The following is a 20,239-nucleotide window of genomic DNA, read 5'->3' on the forward strand; positions in this document are numbered from 1 at the left end:
ACAGGCCGATGACTACCTTCCGCAGGTCGCAGCCATCTTTCCACAGGCCGCCATTTTCCCGCAGGTCGCGCGGGGCCGCCATCTTGGCGTAGCCTCGTGTCTCCAGCATGGGGGCGGCCATTTTGGAGATGACCAGCTACCTCGAGGAGTAGCATGGGAGGCGCCGGAAGGCGTGTAAAGGGGCGGAGCCGCCTCCTTTACCCGGGAAAATGATCAAAAAGACTTCCTGTCTGTAAGAGACAGCGCTGAGAGCAGGTTGATAGAAACTTCTGTGCATCAGGTGGTGAGCCTTGGGGTCTCTCTCTCTCTCTCTCTCTCTCTCTGTGGGGTCCAAGCAGGTAACACTGAGTGGCGCTGTTGCGCTGGGGGATTACGAAAAAAAAAAAAAAAAGTTTTTTTCTTTGCAATTATTTTTTGTTTGCTGGCAAGTGTCTTGAATAATCATGGACCCTGCCACACATGTATTCCCACCTGATCCCCTCGAGGTGGCCGCAGGACCCTCCAGTACCCCACTTGTGATTGATGCATTATCAGCAGTTTTGGAGTCTTTGGTATCACGGGTGGAGGTGGCCTGTCAGGGACAGGGGTCAAGAAAGCGACCCCCGCCTACCCCTATTTCATCTGACACTTCAGATACGGATTCTGAGCTGGTCACTGCAGCTGCAGGTCCCTCTTCTGGGGCTGCTGTCTCGGGTACGGTCTCCTCAGACACTGAGGAGGACGTTTCTGCCTCCGCCATAGCGCAAGAAGAAGCGTTGGTGGACGCACTAGTCGTGTCTGTCCGGGAAACCTTAAGTCTTGAGGTTACACCGGCAGAGGTAGCTGACTCTGAAATTCCCTTTGGTACCAGCAAGCCTACTAAAATGGCGAAGGTTTTTCCCTTGCCCAAATATTTTGGTAATCTAATTAAAGAAGAATGGGATCGTCCGAAACGAACCCCTGCTACTTCCAAACGCATTGCTAGGCGCTATCCGTTTGAGGAATCCCTCTTTAAAAAATGGACGGTACCACCAGTGGTGGACTCACCGATTTCCAGACTAAATAAAGCCACTGTTATCCCGTTGGAGGACGCTCCGTCCTTTAGGGATCTGGTGGATCGTAAAATGGAAGCGGAATCCCGCTCCATTTTTTCCCTGATGGGGTCAACTTTTAGGCCAGTGGTTGCCGTTGGTTTAGTTTCACAAACGTTGACAACAGTTCATCTGTGACGCCACTCCCTTGTTAGGGCGTGCATCGGTTTCAGCAGTGGTCCTCAGACACGTGTTGTGGTTAAAGTGCTGGTCGGTGGTGCGCCCCCACCCATCTCTGGGGTGGGGGGACGTCTTCACCGGTTGCCGGATCCATGGCTTTCCAGAATCCCGGACAAAGGGGTTCGCGAGGTCATACGGTCGGGATACAAGATCGAGTTTCGATCACTTCTACCGGTGCGATTCTTCCCTTACAACATTCGACTATCCCCGGATCGCTTAGAAGCTTTGCGGGGCGCAGTAATGGACTTGATGCAACAAGGAGTGGGAGTTCCCGTTCCTTGAGCAGAACGTTTTCAGGGGTTCTATTCGAACCTATTCACAATACCCAAAAAGGAGGGCAAGGTGCGTCCAATTCTGGACTTAAGAGCACTCAAGTGTTTTGTCCGGGTACAAAAATTCAAGATGGAGTCCATCCGTACAGTGGTGGCCTCCCTGCATCAGGGGGATTTCCTGGCGTCCAGAGACAGCAAGGATGCCTATCTTCATATCCCCATCTTCGCAGGACATCAGCGTTTTCTCCGCGTCTCCCAAAGATCATCCCTGGTTCCCACCAGGAGACTGAACTATCTGGGCCTAACTTTGGATACATCCTTGGCAAGAGTGTTTCTCCTTGCGGAGAAACTCCAGAAGATTCAGTGAATGATTCGGATGTTGCTGTCCGTCAACTGGCCTTCCCTTCGGACTCGCATGAGGTTCCTGGGACTGATGGTGGCCTCCTTAGAGGCAGTACCGTTTGCCCAGTCTCCTACCCGAATTCTCCAAAAGGAGATTCCTCTCAAATGGAATCGGAATCCCGATTCCCTGGACAATCGGATCCGGTTGAGCGAGCGGACCAGGGAGTCTCTGGTCTGGTGGCTTCGGTCTCTGATGCTCAACCAGGGGAAGTCATCTCTTCCGATAGAATCCAGGTTACCGATAAATGTATTGGAACTGAGAGCGATCAGACTTTGTCTGATTTACTGGACCGAGCAGCTCCAGGGCAGCCCGGTTCGAATCCAGTCGGACAAGGCCACGGCCGTGGCTTCTGTCAATCACCAAGGGGGCACCAAGAGTGTCCTGGCGGCCATCGAAGTGGCCAGCATTCTTCGTTGGGCGGAACGGTTTGTTCCGGCTCTCTCCGCGGCAGATTATCTCAGCCGTCAGATTCTGGATCAAGGGGAATGGCCTCTTCATCCAGAGGTATTTCACCAGCTGTGCCTTCATTGGGGCACCCCGAATGTGGATCTGTTGGCATCTCGGCTCAACAGGAAGGTGCGGAGGTTTTGTAGCCTGCTCCCGAGAGTCTCTAGCGGACGCAGCAGACGCACTGGTCGCCCCGTGGGGACAGTATCAGCTACTGTACGCCTTCCCTCCTCTCAAGTTACTGCCGAAACTTCTTCGCAGGATAGAGGTGGAGGGAATTCCATTTATCCTGGTAGCTCCGGACTGGCCTCGTCGACCCTGGTACGCCGACTTGGTCAGGCTGGTCGCGGACGCTCCTTGGAGACTTCCTCTCAGGAAGGATCTGCTGTCTCAGGGATTACAATCGCTGGCTTTAACGGCCTAGCTATTGAGACTCAGGTGCTGAAGGACAAGGTTGTCAACTTCAGTTATTCCTACTTTAATTATAGCAAGGAAAGTGACTTCCAGAAAAGTCTATCATCGCACATGGAGGTCTTATATTGCGTGGTGTGAATCCCTTGGATTTCCTCCACGTGCCTATTCGGTAACCCGAATCTTGGCTTTTCTGCAACAGGGGGTTGAGCAGAAGCTGGCCTTGAGTACTGTCAAGGGTCAGGTTTCAGCGTTGGCAATCTTCTTTCAGAAGCCTTTGGCTACCTATTCCTTGGTGCGGAATTTCATCCAGGGGGTGCGGCACCTGGCTCCGCCGGTGCGCTCCCTTACCGCCCTGGGATCTTAATTTGGTGTTGTCGGTTCTTCAGAAACCTCCCTTTGAAATTATTAGGGAAATTCCCTTGCTATCCCAGAAGGTGGCCTTTTTGGTGGCTATCACTTCTGCACGCAGGGTGTCAGAACTGGCCACATTGTCCTGACGTTCCCCATATCTGGTGGTACATAAGGATAAGGTGGTTCTTCGTCCGAATCCATCCTTCCTTCCTAAAGTGGTTTCAGAGTTTCATCTGAATGAGAATATTGTTACCTTCCCTGTGTCCTAAGCCTAGCCATCCTTGGGAGTTTGCATTACACTCCTTGGATGTGGTTCGGACAATCAGGGTACACTTGACTACTACGAACTCGCTTCGTAAGACGGATTCACTTTTTGTGATCACGGATGGCCCTAGAAAGGCGTTGCCTGTTTCTGCCGCGACCATCTCTAGATGGATCAGACAGATGGTGGTATAGGCTTATTCTATTTAAGGATCGGGATCCCCCGTTTCCTGTTAAGGCGCACTCTACTCGGGCGCTTAGTGCTTCCTGGGCCTTCCGCCATTAGGCGTCAGTGGTCCATGTTTTCAAGGCGACTACTTGGTCGTCGGTTCATACCTTTACAAAATTGTATAAGGTTGATGTGCTGGCATCGTCGGATGCCTCTTTTGGCCGCAAGGTTCCTGCAGGCCGCTGTGTGAGGAGACTGTTGGTCTACCTCGAGGGTTTGTTGGGTTTTTCACTTAGGTCTCATCTTTTTGCTCGATGAGTCCTTGATGCTTCTAGTTGGCTCCGGTTGGGCCTTCTGGATTTTGATTTCTGTTATCCCACCCCTCATTTGTGGCACTGCTTTGGGACGTCCCGATTTGATATTAATCAAGAGGACTGCGTCTGTCAATGAGCGACAGAGAAAAATGGATTTTTGTAAAATCTTACCGTAAAAGCCTTTTCTCTTAAGCTCATTGACAGACGCAGTACCCGCCCCTCTACTTTTGAGTTGGGTTAAATTCTCTGACACTGCTTTGTGACATAACTGACATCCTGTAGCAGGAAGTGAGAGGATATACCCTCTGGGACTGCCCCTAAGGTGTGGCCAGAACGTTTTCCTTCTGCCTAGTGTCATTCTCCTGTAGAGGGCAGTATAACCCGATTTGATATTAATCAAGAGGACTGCGTCTGTCAATGAGCTTAAGAGAGAAGGATTTTACGGTAAGATTTTTACAAAAATCCATTTTTTTTTTGCCCAAAAGTGCTGCTGACTATACTCTGTATGTATTTTAACTGGTAAAAGGGCCAAAAAAAAAGATTTTTAGGTGGACCAGTTTACTTTCATTACTCTTGTTACACTGGTTATCAAAGTAAACTCTGGTTAGTTCTTGGTCGCAGCAATCCCTACTTTGCTTTCAAAGATGTAGTCATTGTGCCACGGTTAGCATAACCAACCCAGTTATTATTGGTCTGTGTTGAGGAAAGCAACAACCTCTGTTCACGATGAAAGAAGGTTTCTTTGGAAAAGTTACAAAGTAAAGATTAGAAAGTAAGGAGATTTCCATGTGTGGAGATCATTAGACATGAGATGTACTGAGACCTGATCTCTTGATCAAAACCACAGACTTTTAAGCTCAAGTCCTGGACAGTTGCTGTGCAGCAATCATCCCAAACAAACATTTTACATTTAAATCATTCACTTGAGAATGATTAATTACAAGAGACAAAAATGTGTTATTTCAGAACACCTTGTCAACTTGACCCAGACTTCCAAATACCTCATTGTAGAATGAGGAGACTGTCTCTGTGTTCCACAACAAGACATTTCAGGAATCCAGGGAACAACAATTTTTTTCAATAACTTCTTTCAGCAAAGTTATTCTAGAAACCAAACCTGTTATATTAAACCTAACATTGGCTTATAAGCACTTTATCATGCTGTTTAATGCTATTTAATTAATAATGGCTATAATTTTTCTCTCCAGCCTGTGCCAGTTGCCAGAAAACTCTCTGCTCGTGAGCAGCGTGACTGCGAAGTGATTGAGCGACTAATAAAGTCCTACTTCCTGATCGTGCGAAAAAACATTCAGGACAGGTAAGGTGGTGGAGTAAACCGTTAGTCTTATGCTCACTTTTCTTTTATTCAGAGAACTTCTGAATATTAACAAGCTTCTCTTTACAGTGTGCCAAAAGCCGTGATGCACTTCTTGGTGAACCACGTGAAGGACACATTACAGAGCGAGCTGGTGGGCCAGTTGTATAAATCCATGTTGCTGGAGGACCTGCTCACAGAGTCTGAGGACATGGCCCAGCGCAGGAAGGAGGCTGCAGACATGTTGAAGGTATCATTTTGGCTTTCTTCATGTTAGCCATGCAGATAGTCTCACTGTTTATATTGTACATTGTTTTGGCTAAGCTGACAGTGTTCAAATCTATAGTTTAATCCAAAACCAGAGAGTTAATTTGGTTTGTGAACACGCTTGCTCTGGACTACCAGGCAGTGGAACAAATTATGGTGCCTGACAGTGTTGTCCTCCATCCAACTACCACATCCTGGTTCCACCTAATTGTAGAAATGTTCTGCTTACTCTATAGCACAGGTGTCAAACACAAGGCCCCCAGGCCAAATGCGGCCCCTCAGGCCATTTCATGTGGCCCTCGTACCTCTTCTGCAGCTGCGGCACCCCCTTGTCTCTGCCCCCACACTGTCTCAGTAGTCGGCAGCAGAGAGGACAGAACTCCTTTGCCAGATCCTATGCTTCTCTGTGCTGCTGCAGAAAGGCTGGTCTTTGCCCCTCCCCCCCTTTCTCAGCAGTCTGCAGCAGAGAGGAGGGCAGAACTCCTCTACATATCCTGCACCTCTCTGTGCAGCCACAACACTACCTTGTCTCTGCCTCCCCTGGTCTCAGCATTCAGCAGACTCTGTATGCTGACTCCAGCACTCCGCTAGCCCCCCTCCAGACCTTTCACTCTCTTCTTCCTAGATCCACCTACATCTTCCTGGCAGTAGCACAAGGTAAGGGGGTGCATTGTGATGTAAGGAAGGGTGGGTGACTTATGCTGGTGGGAGGCTCTTGACATCTCATGTAAGGGGTCGTGGGGTGCTCTGCACATCTAATCTTTCAGATATAACCGGCCCTTTAAAGGGCAACCATAATGCTGGTGTGGCCCGCAATGAAATTGAGTTTGACACCCCTGCTCTATAGTATGCTCTGCTGCAGAGGCAAATGCAACATAAGCTAGAACAGACCGATATAAACCCGAAGACCCCTTTAGCACTTGAGTGTTTTTCAGCTCGACTTACAGAAACGCTCAACAATCAAAATCCCATTCATTTCAATAGCCCTTGTTCACATTTGAGCGTTTTGTTGCCTAAAGCAAAATGCCTGTTGCTCTAAGTACATGAGTTTTCAGCCAGATCTGAAGACTCTCAACTAAGTGTGAATGTAGCCTTAGACCTTTTTTTTTTTTTTTTTTTTTTTTTTTTTTTAGCAGATCAAACCAAACAGCACGACGTGTGTTGCCCAAAAGAAGTTTCCGGAATTGTGTCACACAATTTGGTTTGCGCGATTGCAGCACGATTTGCCGCGCAACAATCGCGGCAGAATTGTACCACGTTTGGGGCACAATTAAGAAATAATTTGTCCGTCACAATCTCGCAGTCCCACTAGAAGTCCCTTGATCACCACCATTACTAGTAAAAAAATAAATATGCCGTAAATATATCCCATAGTTTGTAGACTCTATTACTTTTGCGCAAACCAATTAATATATATGCTTATTGAGATTTTTTTTTTACCAAAAATATGTAGCAGAATACACATTGGCCTAAATTGATAAAGAAATTAGTGTTTTTTTATTTTTTATTGGATGTGTTTTATAGCAGAAAGTATAAAATATTGCCCCCCCCCCCCCAATTGTGGGTCTTTTGTTTTAAACAAAAACGAAAAAAGTATATTTATTGAGCAAATTTGCAGTACATAACATGAATGTATGTCGACAAATCAGACATGATACAGTGATACAAAGCACTTCTATGTAACTACAAGGGGAATCGCAGGTAAGTACCAGACATCAGTCAGAGGTTAGGTGCATTTGTATATGATAAGCAAGTGCATAAAAAATGAATATGGACATAAAGATATAACCAAACCTAACAAAAACCAATACGTAGCAATTCCCTCAGAATCCTGAGGGCTATAAATAAACTAGCATGTGGCACGTGTGACCACAGCATCTGTGGAGCTCCTTTACCCGCACAGATCCATCCCTAAAAGGTTTTTTTTTTTTTTTTTGAGGTTTTTGCCCTCCCTATGTAGGGTCCTAACCCTGGAGAAGTCTGTCCCTGACTAGCTGATGTGGAGCAAGACCTGGAACGTCCAGCCATGGTTGCCGCATAGAATAAAATTTACAGCTAACATTCCTATGTTAATATGTCAGTTTCTCGCGTATTAACAAATGATTTACTCGCGCCACCCATTGGTCTTTTTTGTTTATAGCACAAAAAAAGGCCACAGAGGTGATAAAATGCCACCAAAAGAAAGCTCTGTGTGGGGAAAAAGGCCATACATTTTTTTTTGGGTACAGCACCACATGACAGCGCAGTTGTACGTTAAAATGACGTAGTGCCGTATCGCAAAAAATGGCCTGGTCATGAAGTGGGGTAAACCTTCCGGAGCTGAAATGGTTAACACCCTTTGCTTAACCAGAAATGTAAAACATTGCAATTGGCTTTACCAGTTTTATGAGCTAAAGAATCTCTCCCTCTACGCTATTGAGATGAGAATAGGGGAAGGTGTTCTGTAGTCCTCTTAGGGTGGCAGTACTCTCTTTCATAGATACAGTTGAGGAGTGCATATCAGCCGAGGACAGGAAGTGTGTTTCTGGGAGGATCATCAGGTGAAAATATTGAGGGGAATACAAAGCCTGAAAAAAAAAAAAAAAAAAACGAATGCAGCCACCATATCAAAGGAATGGTAAGATGCAATATATTAAATTTTTGTTGTTGGGTTTAGATGCACTTTAAATCGAGCAGTCTTCTGACAGATCAGGCAACACCCTGGACTCGTCCTCTATTTGGCTGGTGTTCTAATATTGCATGCAGCTAAAAACCTAAACATTCCGGGTACAGTTCTTTGGCTGGTTGTTCTGTCTTTATCTCTCCCTCTTTCTTTCATTAGGCACTTCAGAGAGCAAGTCAGATCATTGCTGAGATCAGGGAGACACACCTCTGGTGACCAGAAGATGGACACACCAGGCACTTCACTTGAAAACCATAGGATTCGCCAGTTGTACACGGTAGAATTTTATTTATATAAGAAATCCATGTGTATGGAAGGATCGTGTCCAGGAGGGAACCTACTGTATCAAGCAAGAGAAAAAAAACAAAATAACTTCCACACTTCACACAATAAATATATGTCCAGATATTATTCTCTTCTCCTCATTTCCTGTTGTGATTCGAGCTGACCTATCATTGTGACGTTGGAGCAAGAGCATGCTGGGAAGTCTAGTCACTCACCGTTGCTCACATGAATAACTTTTAAGGTGATGTGTTTTTACACAGGACCTGTGCAATTCTCTGGAGTCGTGTACATTTTTGTTTTATCATTTGATATTCCACTGACTGCAATATGTTGACAACCCTAAATATAATAAAAAAAAAAAAAACTTCAGAATGTTTTTCCACTTCAAGTTGTAGATTTGTTTGGGGCAGACATATTGTGATCTAAATGGTCTAATGGCTTTGCTCTCATTCTGTGAGACGTCTTAAAGTATATCCAAAGTCCAAACTTTTTTCTTAAGGGTAAGGGTTAGAATCCCTGTCAGGTTTTTGTCACCAGAACTAAAAGCAAGGAAAAAACAAAATTATGAGTGGTCAGTAGAAACTGTTCTGGGGACAGTTGTATAAGAGGGGACTTTTTTCTTTACTCTTCACAGAAACTGAAGAGAAATCTCTTTAGTACAGTTTACAAAAAAGAACTGCCTGCAGAAATTGGGGGTGGGAGTTGTTTTTATGTCTAGGGTCTTACACCTCCAGGTAGCACCATAATCAAACAGTCAAGATCTAAATATCTCTTCTATGTCCTTCAGTGAACAGAAGAGAAATTATAGTAAACCTGCCAGCTGTTTTACGCCGCGCTTGCACAGCAGCCACGGCAGCCGAGAGACAAGCCAAGCCCATGCTAGTTTATGGGGTATTCCATGTAAACATAGCAGCCACGGCAGCTTACACTAACAATCAAGGCAAATGCACATCTGGAGTGATCCAGGGGCTACCATGTTTGCAGTTGCTTCAGCAGCAGAAAATGCAGGGGCGTCAGGTGAGTAAATGCTGCATGACCGGAACCAAGGGGGTGCTAGGGTGTGCTGCGCCAGATTTCAATTGCACCCCCCGCACACAATCCTCCACAATCAATCCCCACCCACAATCCTTTTCACCTCCACGTAATCCTCCCTCGCCACACAGCACATACATAGGCTACATTCACACCGGGGATTAGGGCTGGTGCGAATTGTAGCAGCAGTTCCTCCTGTGGCTCTCAGTGGGTAAGTGCAGCTGCTGGCCCCATTCACTATAATGAAAGTTCGCACCTTTTTGTGACTCTCTACACAACCAGCTATTACCTGCTGTGATCACCGCTGGATGCGCTTTGTCTGTGTCCAGTAGCGATCACCACAGGTAATTGCTGGCTGTGTCGAAAGCCACGAATAGGTATGGCCGCCAGCAACCTGACATTTTTAGTGAACGAGCCCGGCGGATGCACCTAACCATTGAGGGACTGCTCATCAGCTATCCTTATTACTGCACTTTTATTAATATTTTGCATACACAGATAAGGGAGACCTTTGAATTAAAACAAAGTCCATTTCAAGCTAAAACTTCAGTTTTGGATATAATAAAAGAAGAGTTAGAACCTCTGTACCACAAATGTGATTTCCTCTTATTTCCTGTCCAGATGATGGTGTCAGACACAGGAAGTCTTGGAAAATCTATCCAATGGACAAACAATACAAAGCCTTTTTAGGGGGGTCCATTTGCACAATTGTTTGCATTACTGCTTGTGTTAAGGCAGCCCTTTCACTTGAATAAGTAACACACCTGCACGTTTTTTTTTTTTTTTTCTTGATAAGACAGCTCACTACAATGCATAGCGCACTCATACCTGTGGGTTGCACTGTGCTGTAGTATAGGGGTTTGTTTTCATTATATATGGGCGTAGGGGTGACATTGATAAAACAAATGCTTGCCATTCATTCTTAAAGGCAAAAATGCAATGCTGAGGAAGGAGAGAGGAACCAGGGAGGACAAAATATGAACAGATTAAACTTGAGCTTTAAAGAGTGTTAAGAGGATTCTTCCCAGTGGAAGAACACAAAAACTGGCAGAGGTTCTAACTCAACCCATTCTATCTAAATCAATTAAAAATCGATTATATTCTATTAAATGAATCATTGCATACTGTAAACTACATATATTTCGGAAGACAAAAATCTGCATTCATTCTTTTGTTTGCAGTGACCAATTACCTCCATTATTTTTTTTTTTTGTTTAAATCTTGAAATGTATTTTTCTTTAAGGTTTTTAGCATACCAACCAATGTTGTACTGGCACACTCCTAATTCCTTGTCACTTGTAGTCAGCTTGCACCAGGCTTTGGCCATTTTGTGTCGCCTGGCTGTTTGTGATGTTAGCGAGAGTTCCACAAACACTTAGGGGCAGCTGCATGATTAGCTGTGTTTTTGTTTCAGGGACAATAACTGTCCCCCTCAAAAAGGTGCCCTATGCTGTAATATACCTCTATTCTCGCCTCCCTCCTGAGGTGTCACCAGGATTGTCATACAATAAAGGGACCTGTGACACAGCCATCATTGTTTGTCTGCTTCTGCTCGCAGTCTGTGTGAGAGGGGAACAATCTCTGCTTGTAGGCTTCAGCTGCCACTTCAGTACTGAGACTCCATGTATGTTCTGACATGTCTTTGTTTATCATTGTAAATAAAATGGTCGTGCAGAAGTTTGTGTATCTCTGATTCGTTGTGAGCAGCTGCTTTATCTTACATCATTTCTCTTCCTATGTTCTATCAAAGGGAAATTATAATGGTCACTCAGTATAAAGCCTAAAGCAGGACTCCAGGCAGATATAACTTTGTATTCATTAATATATCATTGAAGCAGAACTCTAGGAATTTTCAAAAATCTAAGTTTAACCAGGACCTGACCGCTCCCAAATGACCTCCCTATGCTCTGTGCTGCCATTTTAAAAAGAGAAAATTCTGCATGCACAGCTGCACCACTGGTCTCTTCCATGCATTTGGTTGCTGGCAGATACCATTGGTGGATTTCTTGCACATGCACACAAATGCCGCCAGCTTTTGATGGGGCCCTGCAGTGACTGGTGGCTTTTGTGTAGTAGAGATGCTTATCACGGGGGTGATGTGATCATTTTGCCCTTATTGTCAAATGACACACTTTACATGAAACTGTCATTGTACTGCAGGAGAGGTCTTCCAGTGCGTATATATACAATACTTGCCAAAACTTTAAGGTTTGAAAACATGCTGTAAATTAAGAATTCCTTTCGAATAGAAGTGTTAATATATGTTGTAAAGCACCGCACAAACTGTTGGCGCTATATCAATCCTGTATAATAATAATTATTTTTATCAATTCACAAAATGGAAGGTACATGAAGAGAAATCCAAATCAAATCCATATTTGGTGTGACCAACCTTTGCCTTCAAAACGGCATAAATTTTCTAGGTACACTTAAGTTTTGTGTTTTTTTTTTTTTTTTTTTTTTTTTGGAACCCGGGCAGGTATGTTGTTCCAAACCTCTTGGCGAACTAACCACAGATCTTCTGTGGATGTAGGCTGCCTCAAATCCTTTTGTCTCTATGTAACCCCAAACAGACTCTGTTGGAATCAGGGTGCTGTGGGAGCCAGACTATCACTTCCAGGACTCCTTGATCTTTCTTACACTAAAGACAGTTCTTAACCACTTGATGCCCGGGCTATAGCCAATATACAGCTACAGTGCAGCTCTCCAATTCTAGGAGAATGTCCCTTGTGAACCTCCCGCGGGCATCAGGTATGCTGTGTGACTGCTGTTTGTCTTGGTCACAGGGGATCACAGATCTGAGTAAAGGTTCCATCACAGCAGCCAGTTACCATGTGATCAGCTGTGTCTAATCTTAGCTGATATAATGTAAACAGACTTGCTGGTTATTGTCTCTCCTTTCCTCACACAGACTGCGTGTGAGGAAAGGAGAGCCGAACTGTGAGGGGCACAGTGAGTACATTACTTGCACTGATAATCGGTGCAGCTTACCAGTGGCCATCAGAGTGGCCCTGTCAGTGGCCATTAGTGCATGTTGGCGAAGAAGAAAAGCTAGTTATTTGTAGGGATGTACCTATACCAATTTTTTCAGAGGAAGAGTACGAGTACCGATGTATATATTTTTTCTCAAGTACTCGCTGATACCTATTTTTAGTGTTGTGACAGTTTTTTAGGTGTTTTTATCCTTCGTTCATTGACAGACGTAGCTCCATATTCTTCTTAACCATTTGGTTATGCTGCCCCCTACAGGAGTGGGACACTAGGCAGAAAAACTTTACCACGCCTATGAGCAGTCCCTGAAGGCATACACCCACTCACTCTGCTATAGGATTCAGTTTGTTCCTGCCTAGTTTAGGAGTAGGACCTAGTTCCCAGCTGGGACTTCGGTCTTAGCTTGTTTTTATTTTTATTTTATAGGGAACCTTTGTTAAAATTTAAATTTTTTTAGCTAGTTATGTTCCTGAGAGAACTGCAATCAACAGTCGGACTGGGATATCCTTGATCCTTAAGGTCTCCCAGTCTGGCCAGCGAGCATGTGCAGGTTATAGCCCACGCTAGGCCTCGCCACAACAGAGCCCCAATGGACGGGGGCTGGCCCGCAAGTAAAAAAACCTCGCCGGAACACACACGACCTGGTTCCGCCTGAGTCGCAGCGTGCCCCTTGGCCGTCAGCACCCCCACCCCTAGTGGAGACGCCCTCACCTGTATCTGGGGTTGTGGGGTTGTCTTTGTTTTCTGTCCGGAACCAGGGACCTCCTTGATTCAGGATAAATGGGCCCATGAGCTGCTCTGATCTGGTTACAAGTTCAAATTCAGGTCCTGACCATTGGACAGATTCTTCCCGTCCAATCTATGCCTTTCTTCAGATCGGTTAAGGGATCTACGAGAGGCGGTATAACATTTGCTGTTGCAAAGGGTGTTTGTGCCAGTTCCCCCTCGAACGCTTTCATGGGTTCTATTCAAACCTGTTTACTGTTCCCAGGAAAGAAGGGAAAGTGCGTCCAATTCTGGACCTCAAGGCTCTGAATCACTTTGTGTGGGTACAGGGGTTTCGAATGGAGTCCATTCGCATGGTAGTGGCGTTCCTACACCAAGTAGACTTTTTGACCTCTATCTCGGACACATATCTGCATCCCGATTTACGTTGGACACCAGCGTCGTCTTTGCTTCACTATAGGAGAGTAACCTTATTAATTTGTGGCATTACCCTTTGGTCTTGCTCTGCTCCGGGGTCTTCGCCAACACCAATAGCTCCGGTATTAACATTACTGTGACAGCGGGGGATTGCGGTACTAGGGTACCTGGACGATCTTCTCTTGAAAGCAAGACTCCCACTCAGTTCTGGTGGGCGATCTGTCATTCACTGTACAAACTCTGCAAGAGTTCAGTTGGACCATCAATTTCAGAAAATCTTTCAGTGCTCTTCTGTGGTGGCTCCGTTCCTTAGCCCTGGGTCAGGGCAAGTCCTTCCATTGTATTGGACTGTGGTAACCACGGATGCCAGCCTGTCTGGCTGGGGGGGGGGGGGGGTAGTACTTTGAAAGCTGAGTTTGGGTTCAGGCAATGCCACGGTCGTGGTTTACGTCACTCGTCAAGGGGCACCAATGGGCCTCCTGGCGGCTCGGGAGGTGGCCGAGATCTTTAATATGGGCAGAAAATTTTGTTCCAGCCTTCTCGGCTGTGCATATACCCGGAGTGGAGAATTGGCAGGCGGATTACTTGAGTCGTTAGGTGTTGGATCAAGTTGAAATGGTCCCTGCACCCAGAGGTGTTTCACCTGTTGTGTGTCCGGATAGGGACACCCGATTTTAGATCTGTTAGTTTTTTGGCTCAACAAGAAGGTACAGAGGTTTGTAGTCAGGTCTCGGGATCCTCTGGTTGATGCCACAGATGCACTGGTGGCTCTTTGGGGTCAGTATCGGCTGATTTATGCGTTTCCTCTGCTGAAACTTCTGCCGAGGCTTCTGCACCGAATAGAGGTGGAAGATCTGTTGTCTCAAGGGCCAATCTTCCATATCCTGCTTTATGGTTGCTGGCTTTAATGGCGTGGCTGTTGAAAGCCGGATAGGGATCTTTCTAACTCAATGATTCCTACACTGTTGAAGGCTAGAAAATCTACCTCTATCTACCTTATCGTATGTGGAAATCGTACATCTCATGGTGTGAATCGATTTTAAGGTGCATCCACGCTCTTTTTCACTGGCTAGGATATTGGCTTTCCTCCAAAGACAGTTTGAGCAGGAGTTGGCCTTGGGTACTATTAATGGCCAGGTGTCGGCTTTGGTGGTGTTTTTTCAACGCCCTTTAGCTACGCATTCTTTGATGCAAACTTTTATCCAGGGAGTTCCTCATGTGGCTCCTCCAATATGGTCCCAGTTACCTCCTTGGGATCTTAACTTGGTACTGTCTGTTCTTCAAAAACCTCCCTTTAAAAACTTAGGGAGATTCCTCTGCTTACACTGTCACAGAAGGTAGCCTTTTTGGTGGCTTTTACCTCTGCTGCAGACTGTCTGAATTGGTGACGCTGTCCTGCCGTTCTCCTCTGGTGGTCTACAGAGATTAAGCGGTACTTCAACCTAATCAGTCGTTTTCTTCCTAAGGTGGTTTCTGATTTCTATTGAACGAAGACATTGTGCTGCTTTCACTCTGTCCTAAGCCCAATCATCCCAAGAAAATTGCCTTGCATTCTTTGACTGTGGTTTGGGGTTTGCCTGGCAGTTACGGAGTCTTTCAGGAAATCAGACTTCCCTTTTGCCCTCACGGAAGGACCTTAGAAGGGATTGGCTGTGTCTGCTGCGACCTTATCCAGATGGATTAGGCAGACGGTGGTACAGGTGTATTCACTTAAGGATCAGGTTCCACCTTTCCATGTGAAGGTGCATTCTGCTAGGGTGTTGAGTGTCTCTTGGGCCTTTCGCCATCAGGCGTCAGTAATACAAGTTCGCAAGGCAGCAACTAGGTTGTCTGTGCACGCGTTCACTAAATTCTACAAAGTAGATGTGTTGGCATCCTCGAATGCTTCTTTTGGCCTCAAGGTTTTGTAGGCTGCTGTTTAAAAGAGCAATTTTTTTCTCTTTGAGGGTCTGTTTCTAGGTGAGCTCCAGTTCCTGGTTGAGCTCCATGTTACCTGGTTGGCTAAGTTTAGCCTTTGGGGAATTGCGTTCTTTTTCTGCGTTTTTCCCACCCCTCATGCGAATACTGCTTTGGGAAGTCCCAATGGTTAAGAAGAATAGTGAGCTGCGTCTGTCAATGAACGATAGAGAACTGGATTTTTTACTTAACTGTAAAATCCTTTTCTCCGAAGTGTAATGACAGACGCAGCACCTGCCCCTCTGTTTAGGAGTGGGTTGGGGTTTTTTACTTCTGACACTGCTTGCAACAAAACTGAATCCTATAGCAGAGTGAGGGGGGGGTGTATGCCTTCAGGAACTGCCCATAGGCATGGTAAAGTTTTTTTTTTTTCCCTGTCTCGTGTCCTATGGTTAAGAAGAATATGAAGCTGCGTCTGTATATGAACTTCAGAGAAAAGGATTTTACGGTAAGTCAAAAATCTTTTTTTTTTTTTTTTTTTAGGGCTCCTTTACACCAGACATGCATTTAAACTGATGGGAAAGCATGCACATAGTTCACTTGTGCAATTTAAAGAGTCCTGTGTGATTTTCAATCCAGTTCAGGTGTGATTTCTAATCTCCATATACTACAATTCGCATTGGAACCGCACCTGACCTGCTGAACTAAATGGCACCAAACTGGGCTTTGAAATCGCACTGCAAACCAGCCTCCAAATATGTGAACCGAGTCTAAAGGTATCGGTTTTAGTATTCCTGCAAATACTTAATATCAGCACTGGTATCGGTGCAACACTACTTATTTGCAAAATTTTTATAACAAACTAAAAACCCAGTGGTGATTAAATACCACCAAAAGAAAGCTCCATCTGTCTAAAAAGTTTCATATGGGTACATTGTTGCATGATCTGGCAATTGTCATTTAAAATGTAAAGGCACTGAAAGCTGAAAATTGGCCCGTGCAGGAAGGGGGTGAATGTGTCTGGTATTGATGTGGTTCATGATATTGGCTGTATGTTTGGGGGTTGTCGTCCTGCTGCAGAATAAATTTGGGGCCAATCACATGCCTCCCTGATGATTGGCATGATGGATAAGAATCTGAATGTATTTCTCAGTATTGAGGACATCATTGATCCTGACCCAATCTCTTTACTCCATTTGCAGAAATGCAGTCCCAAACTTGCAAGGAACCTCCATCATGCTTCACTGTTGGCTGCAGACACTATTATTATTATTGTGCCGCTCTCCAGCCCCTCGGGGAACAAACTGCATTTTGCTACAGCCAATTTTATTTCAGATTTTGACTCGTCAGTCCACAGCACCTGCTGCCATTTTTCTGCACCTCCAGTTCCTTTATTTTTATGCATAGGACTTGGAAACAAGGCTAAAAGACTTGACTATTGCAGAGGACTAAACATTTCAAGTATCCCAACAGCCACTAGCACAAGGGACACTGTTTATTCATTGTATGTACTGTGCCTGGTGCCCATTAAACAAATAAAATCTCCTGTTTTAAGCTTTTAAGACCAGGGCACCTTATCTGAGCTTGTGATACAGATCTTATATTAACTTGATGCAATGCAGCACTAGGAACTCCAGAAACTATATAGTTCCTTTAAAAAGTCACTCTACTTTAGGCACGATCTGACACATGTGTTTAAAGATGGCGCAGGGGGACCATACATACCCACCGGCACATTCTGTGAAAACAAAGGCTTTTAGACTGGCATCTAGAACCCTGGTTAATATGTAGTTCAGTGAATGGGGCTTCCTGGAGGAGCTGCTTCAGCTTCTGATCAGACATGGCTTCCAAAGTGTCAATAATGCTAATGTACAGGGCCTGTGCACTCCTGAAGGGAAGGTTAGACTTTCTGAGGTCTTTCCTTCTCAATTGAGCTATAATGTTGTTCTTGCTGTAGTTACTTTTGTTAACAGGGCTAGGTTTCTTCTTTCTCACACAGGTGGGTATTGGCCACAGTGAAGTCAGATTGCAGCCAATTTAGTCTGGTACCAGGCAACTGGATATGTGTATTTTGGCTGTTGGGGGCAAGCTGGAGGAACTAAACCCTCTGTGTAGTGTATATGGATACCAGAGGCAGCACTGCCAGGCTACAGTGCTAACTGTTCAGTCACCAGGCTATCCAAATTGATGAAAAAAGAAGCTTTCTCTATCGCTCATTGACAGACGTAGTCCTCGGTGATACAGCACCTTCGGGTTATGTTGCCTCCACAAGAGCAGGACTAGACAGGAAATTAAAATGCTCTGGCCACACCCTAGGGGCAGTCCCAGAGGGTATATCCTCTCTCTCTGCCTCAGCAAATCAGTTATTTTCTGTCTAGTTAGGAGTAAGGACCTAGATACCTTGCTGGGATCTTCGGTCCTGGCAAGATTTTTTTCTTATAAAGATTTTTTAGACAGCTTTTTTCTCCAGTGTTCCTGTGAGATCTTCAAGCAAGAAAGCTGAACTGGGCGACGGGCTGGATGTTGAGATCCGGTGGTCACCCCAGTTCAGCCTACGAGCGCGTGCAGGCCATAGCTCCGCGCTGGGTCGGCCGCGACAAAAGTCCCATTAAGGGACTGACCCCGCGAGTTAAACGTCTCGCTGAAACGCCAAAGACCATGAGTCACGGCGTCCGTATTGGTCGACAGCCCTCCCGCCCCGGTGGAGAGGGGTACTGTCAGGAGTTGGTGCCCGCCTGGTTCCGGTATGGTGAGTAGTATGTTCCCCCTTTTCCCCCTGACGGGTCTTGTGGTGAACGCGGGCCCCTCTCTGTATGGTAAGATAGTCCCCCTCTATCCTATAACATGGCACAGATCCCCCTACTTTGAGTGTGATTTTATGTGCAAAAAGCCAGGAGGCTTGGTTTGGGAGCTAACAATCTAATTGTATACATGTTTAAAAGATTGTAATCAGTGGCAGTCTGGGAATCTTACTGTGATAAGAATAAGGTACCTACCAGTCAGAAGCCAAGGACATGTAGACTGCCTTCCTAGTCAAATCTCCAGCTATAGCAGGCCTTCCGAACGGCCATGAGGTCCGCCAGGGCCGGTACCGCCAACCACGCCAAAAAACCCCATGCAGAGATAGTGTTGTGTGCCCTGCAGCACACCGCTATTCGGTACAGGCCGCCGCCATTTTTTTTGCTGGATTGCACGAGCCGCCATTTTGGCGTAGCCTCGTGTCTCCAGCATGGGGGCGGCCATGTTTGAGGTGATCCAAACACCTCGTGGAGCTAGGGGAGGTGCTGGAAGGCGTGCAGAGGGGCGGAGCCGCCTCCTTTCTTCCTGGGCAGCCAGCCAAAAGACTTCCTGTTTGTCAAGACAGCGCTGTAACCTGTTGCAGTTAAACTCTGAGCATCAAGTGGTAAGCCTGGGGGTCTATCTCTCTCTCTCGATCGATAGGGATCCCTAGCAGGTAACACTAAGGGGCTTTTGTGGCGCTGGGGGTCTGTGAAAAAAAAAAAAAAAAAAGTTTTTTAATTTTGAATTATATTATCCGGGAAGTTACTGGAATAATCATGGACCCTGCCACACAAATTCCCCCACCTGTTTCCCTCGAGGGGGCCACGGGACCCGCCGGTGCACAGAGTGTAGAGGCATTTACAGCAATTTTGGAGTCTATGGTGGCTCGGGTGGAGGCGGCCTGTCAGGGACGAGGGTCAAGGAAGTCTTCTCCCGCTATAATTCAGGAAGAAGCATTGGTGGACGCACTAGTTGTGGCAGTGCAGGAAACCTTAAAACTTGAGGTTTTACCGGCAGAAGCAACTGATACAGAGATTCCTTTTGGTACTAACAAGCCCATCAAAACGGTGAAGGTTTTTCCTGTACCCAAGTGTTTTGGTAATAAGATTAAAGGAGAATGGGAGCATTCTAAACGTACCTTTACTATTTCCAAGCATATTGCTAGACGCTATCCGTTTGAGGAATCCATCATTAAGAAATGGACGGTACCACCAGTGGTGGATCCACCTATTTCCAGGCTGAATAAAGCCACGGTTATCCCAGTGGAGGACACTTCGTCCTTTAAGGATCCGGTGGATCGAAAGATGGAAGCAGAGTCCCGCACCATCTTCTCTCTGATAGGGTCAGCATTTAGACCAGTAATTGTTATTGGTCTAGTTTCCCAGACACTTATGGAATGGGCGAGATTGGTACGCCAAGACCTTAGGGGAAAAGATATTCCCCAGGAAACATCTGATCTGATGGAACAGATTATACAAGGGCTACAGTTTATCTGTGACGCAGCCTTGGACACTACTCCCCTATTAGGGCATGCATCTATGTCAGCGGTAATCCTCAGACGTGTGCTGTGGTTAAAATGCTGGTCAGCTGACCTAGGTTCCAAAAAGACCTTGACGAATCTCCCCTTTCAGGGGAATCGTCTATTTGGGGCCACCCTAGATGAAATCATTAAGGATGCCACTGGGGGCAAGAGCACTTTTTTGCCACAGGCTACTAAAGCTAAGGGACCTCGCAACAAGCGAGGACCTTTCTTTACCGCCCATAAAGGGTTCGCACGCCCGGCTGGAACAAGCGGGAAAGGCAAGACTCCTCCAGGAGGGTTCAAGAAAGGCTGGTCGGACAAACAGAGGACCAACTCAGCCAAACCCGAAGCAAAGGAGTACACAGCCTGAAGGTGCGCCCCCAGCCGGTTTGAGGGTGGGGGGACGTTTTCACCGGTATTCAGGACATTAGATTGAGCATCAACTACTACTACCGGTGCGATTC

The 20,239-nt window shown here is 46.0% G+C and overlaps 1 protein-coding gene across 5 annotated transcripts in view; it reads left to right on the forward strand.

Moving 5' to 3' along the window:
• DNM1L (dynamin 1 like) overlaps positions 1-20,239 on the forward strand; it is a 497,546-nt gene that overhangs the window by 119,165 nt on the left and 358,142 nt on the right. For 4 of the 5 annotated variants that reach the window (XM_082256167.1, XM_082256170.1, XM_082256169.1 and 1 more), the window contains 3 exons: positions 5,090-5,199; positions 5,287-5,446; positions 8,285-8,497. In XM_082256167.1, coding sequence (XP_082112293.1) covers positions 5,090-5,199; positions 5,287-5,446; positions 8,285-8,341 — 327 coding nt within the window. In that variant the 3' untranslated portion in view covers positions 8,342-8,497. Of the gene's footprint in view, positions 1-5,089; positions 5,200-5,286; positions 5,447-8,284; positions 8,498-20,239 lie in introns of those variants that run through there. The other variant, XM_082256168.1, reaches the window with a different exon arrangement.

The sequence above is a fragment of the Pelophylax lessonae genome (genome assembly GCF_965119305.1).
Source record: "Pelophylax lessonae genome assembly, chromosome: 4".
Taxonomy (NCBI): domain Eukaryota; kingdom Metazoa; phylum Chordata; class Amphibia; order Anura; family Ranidae; genus Pelophylax; species Pelophylax lessonae.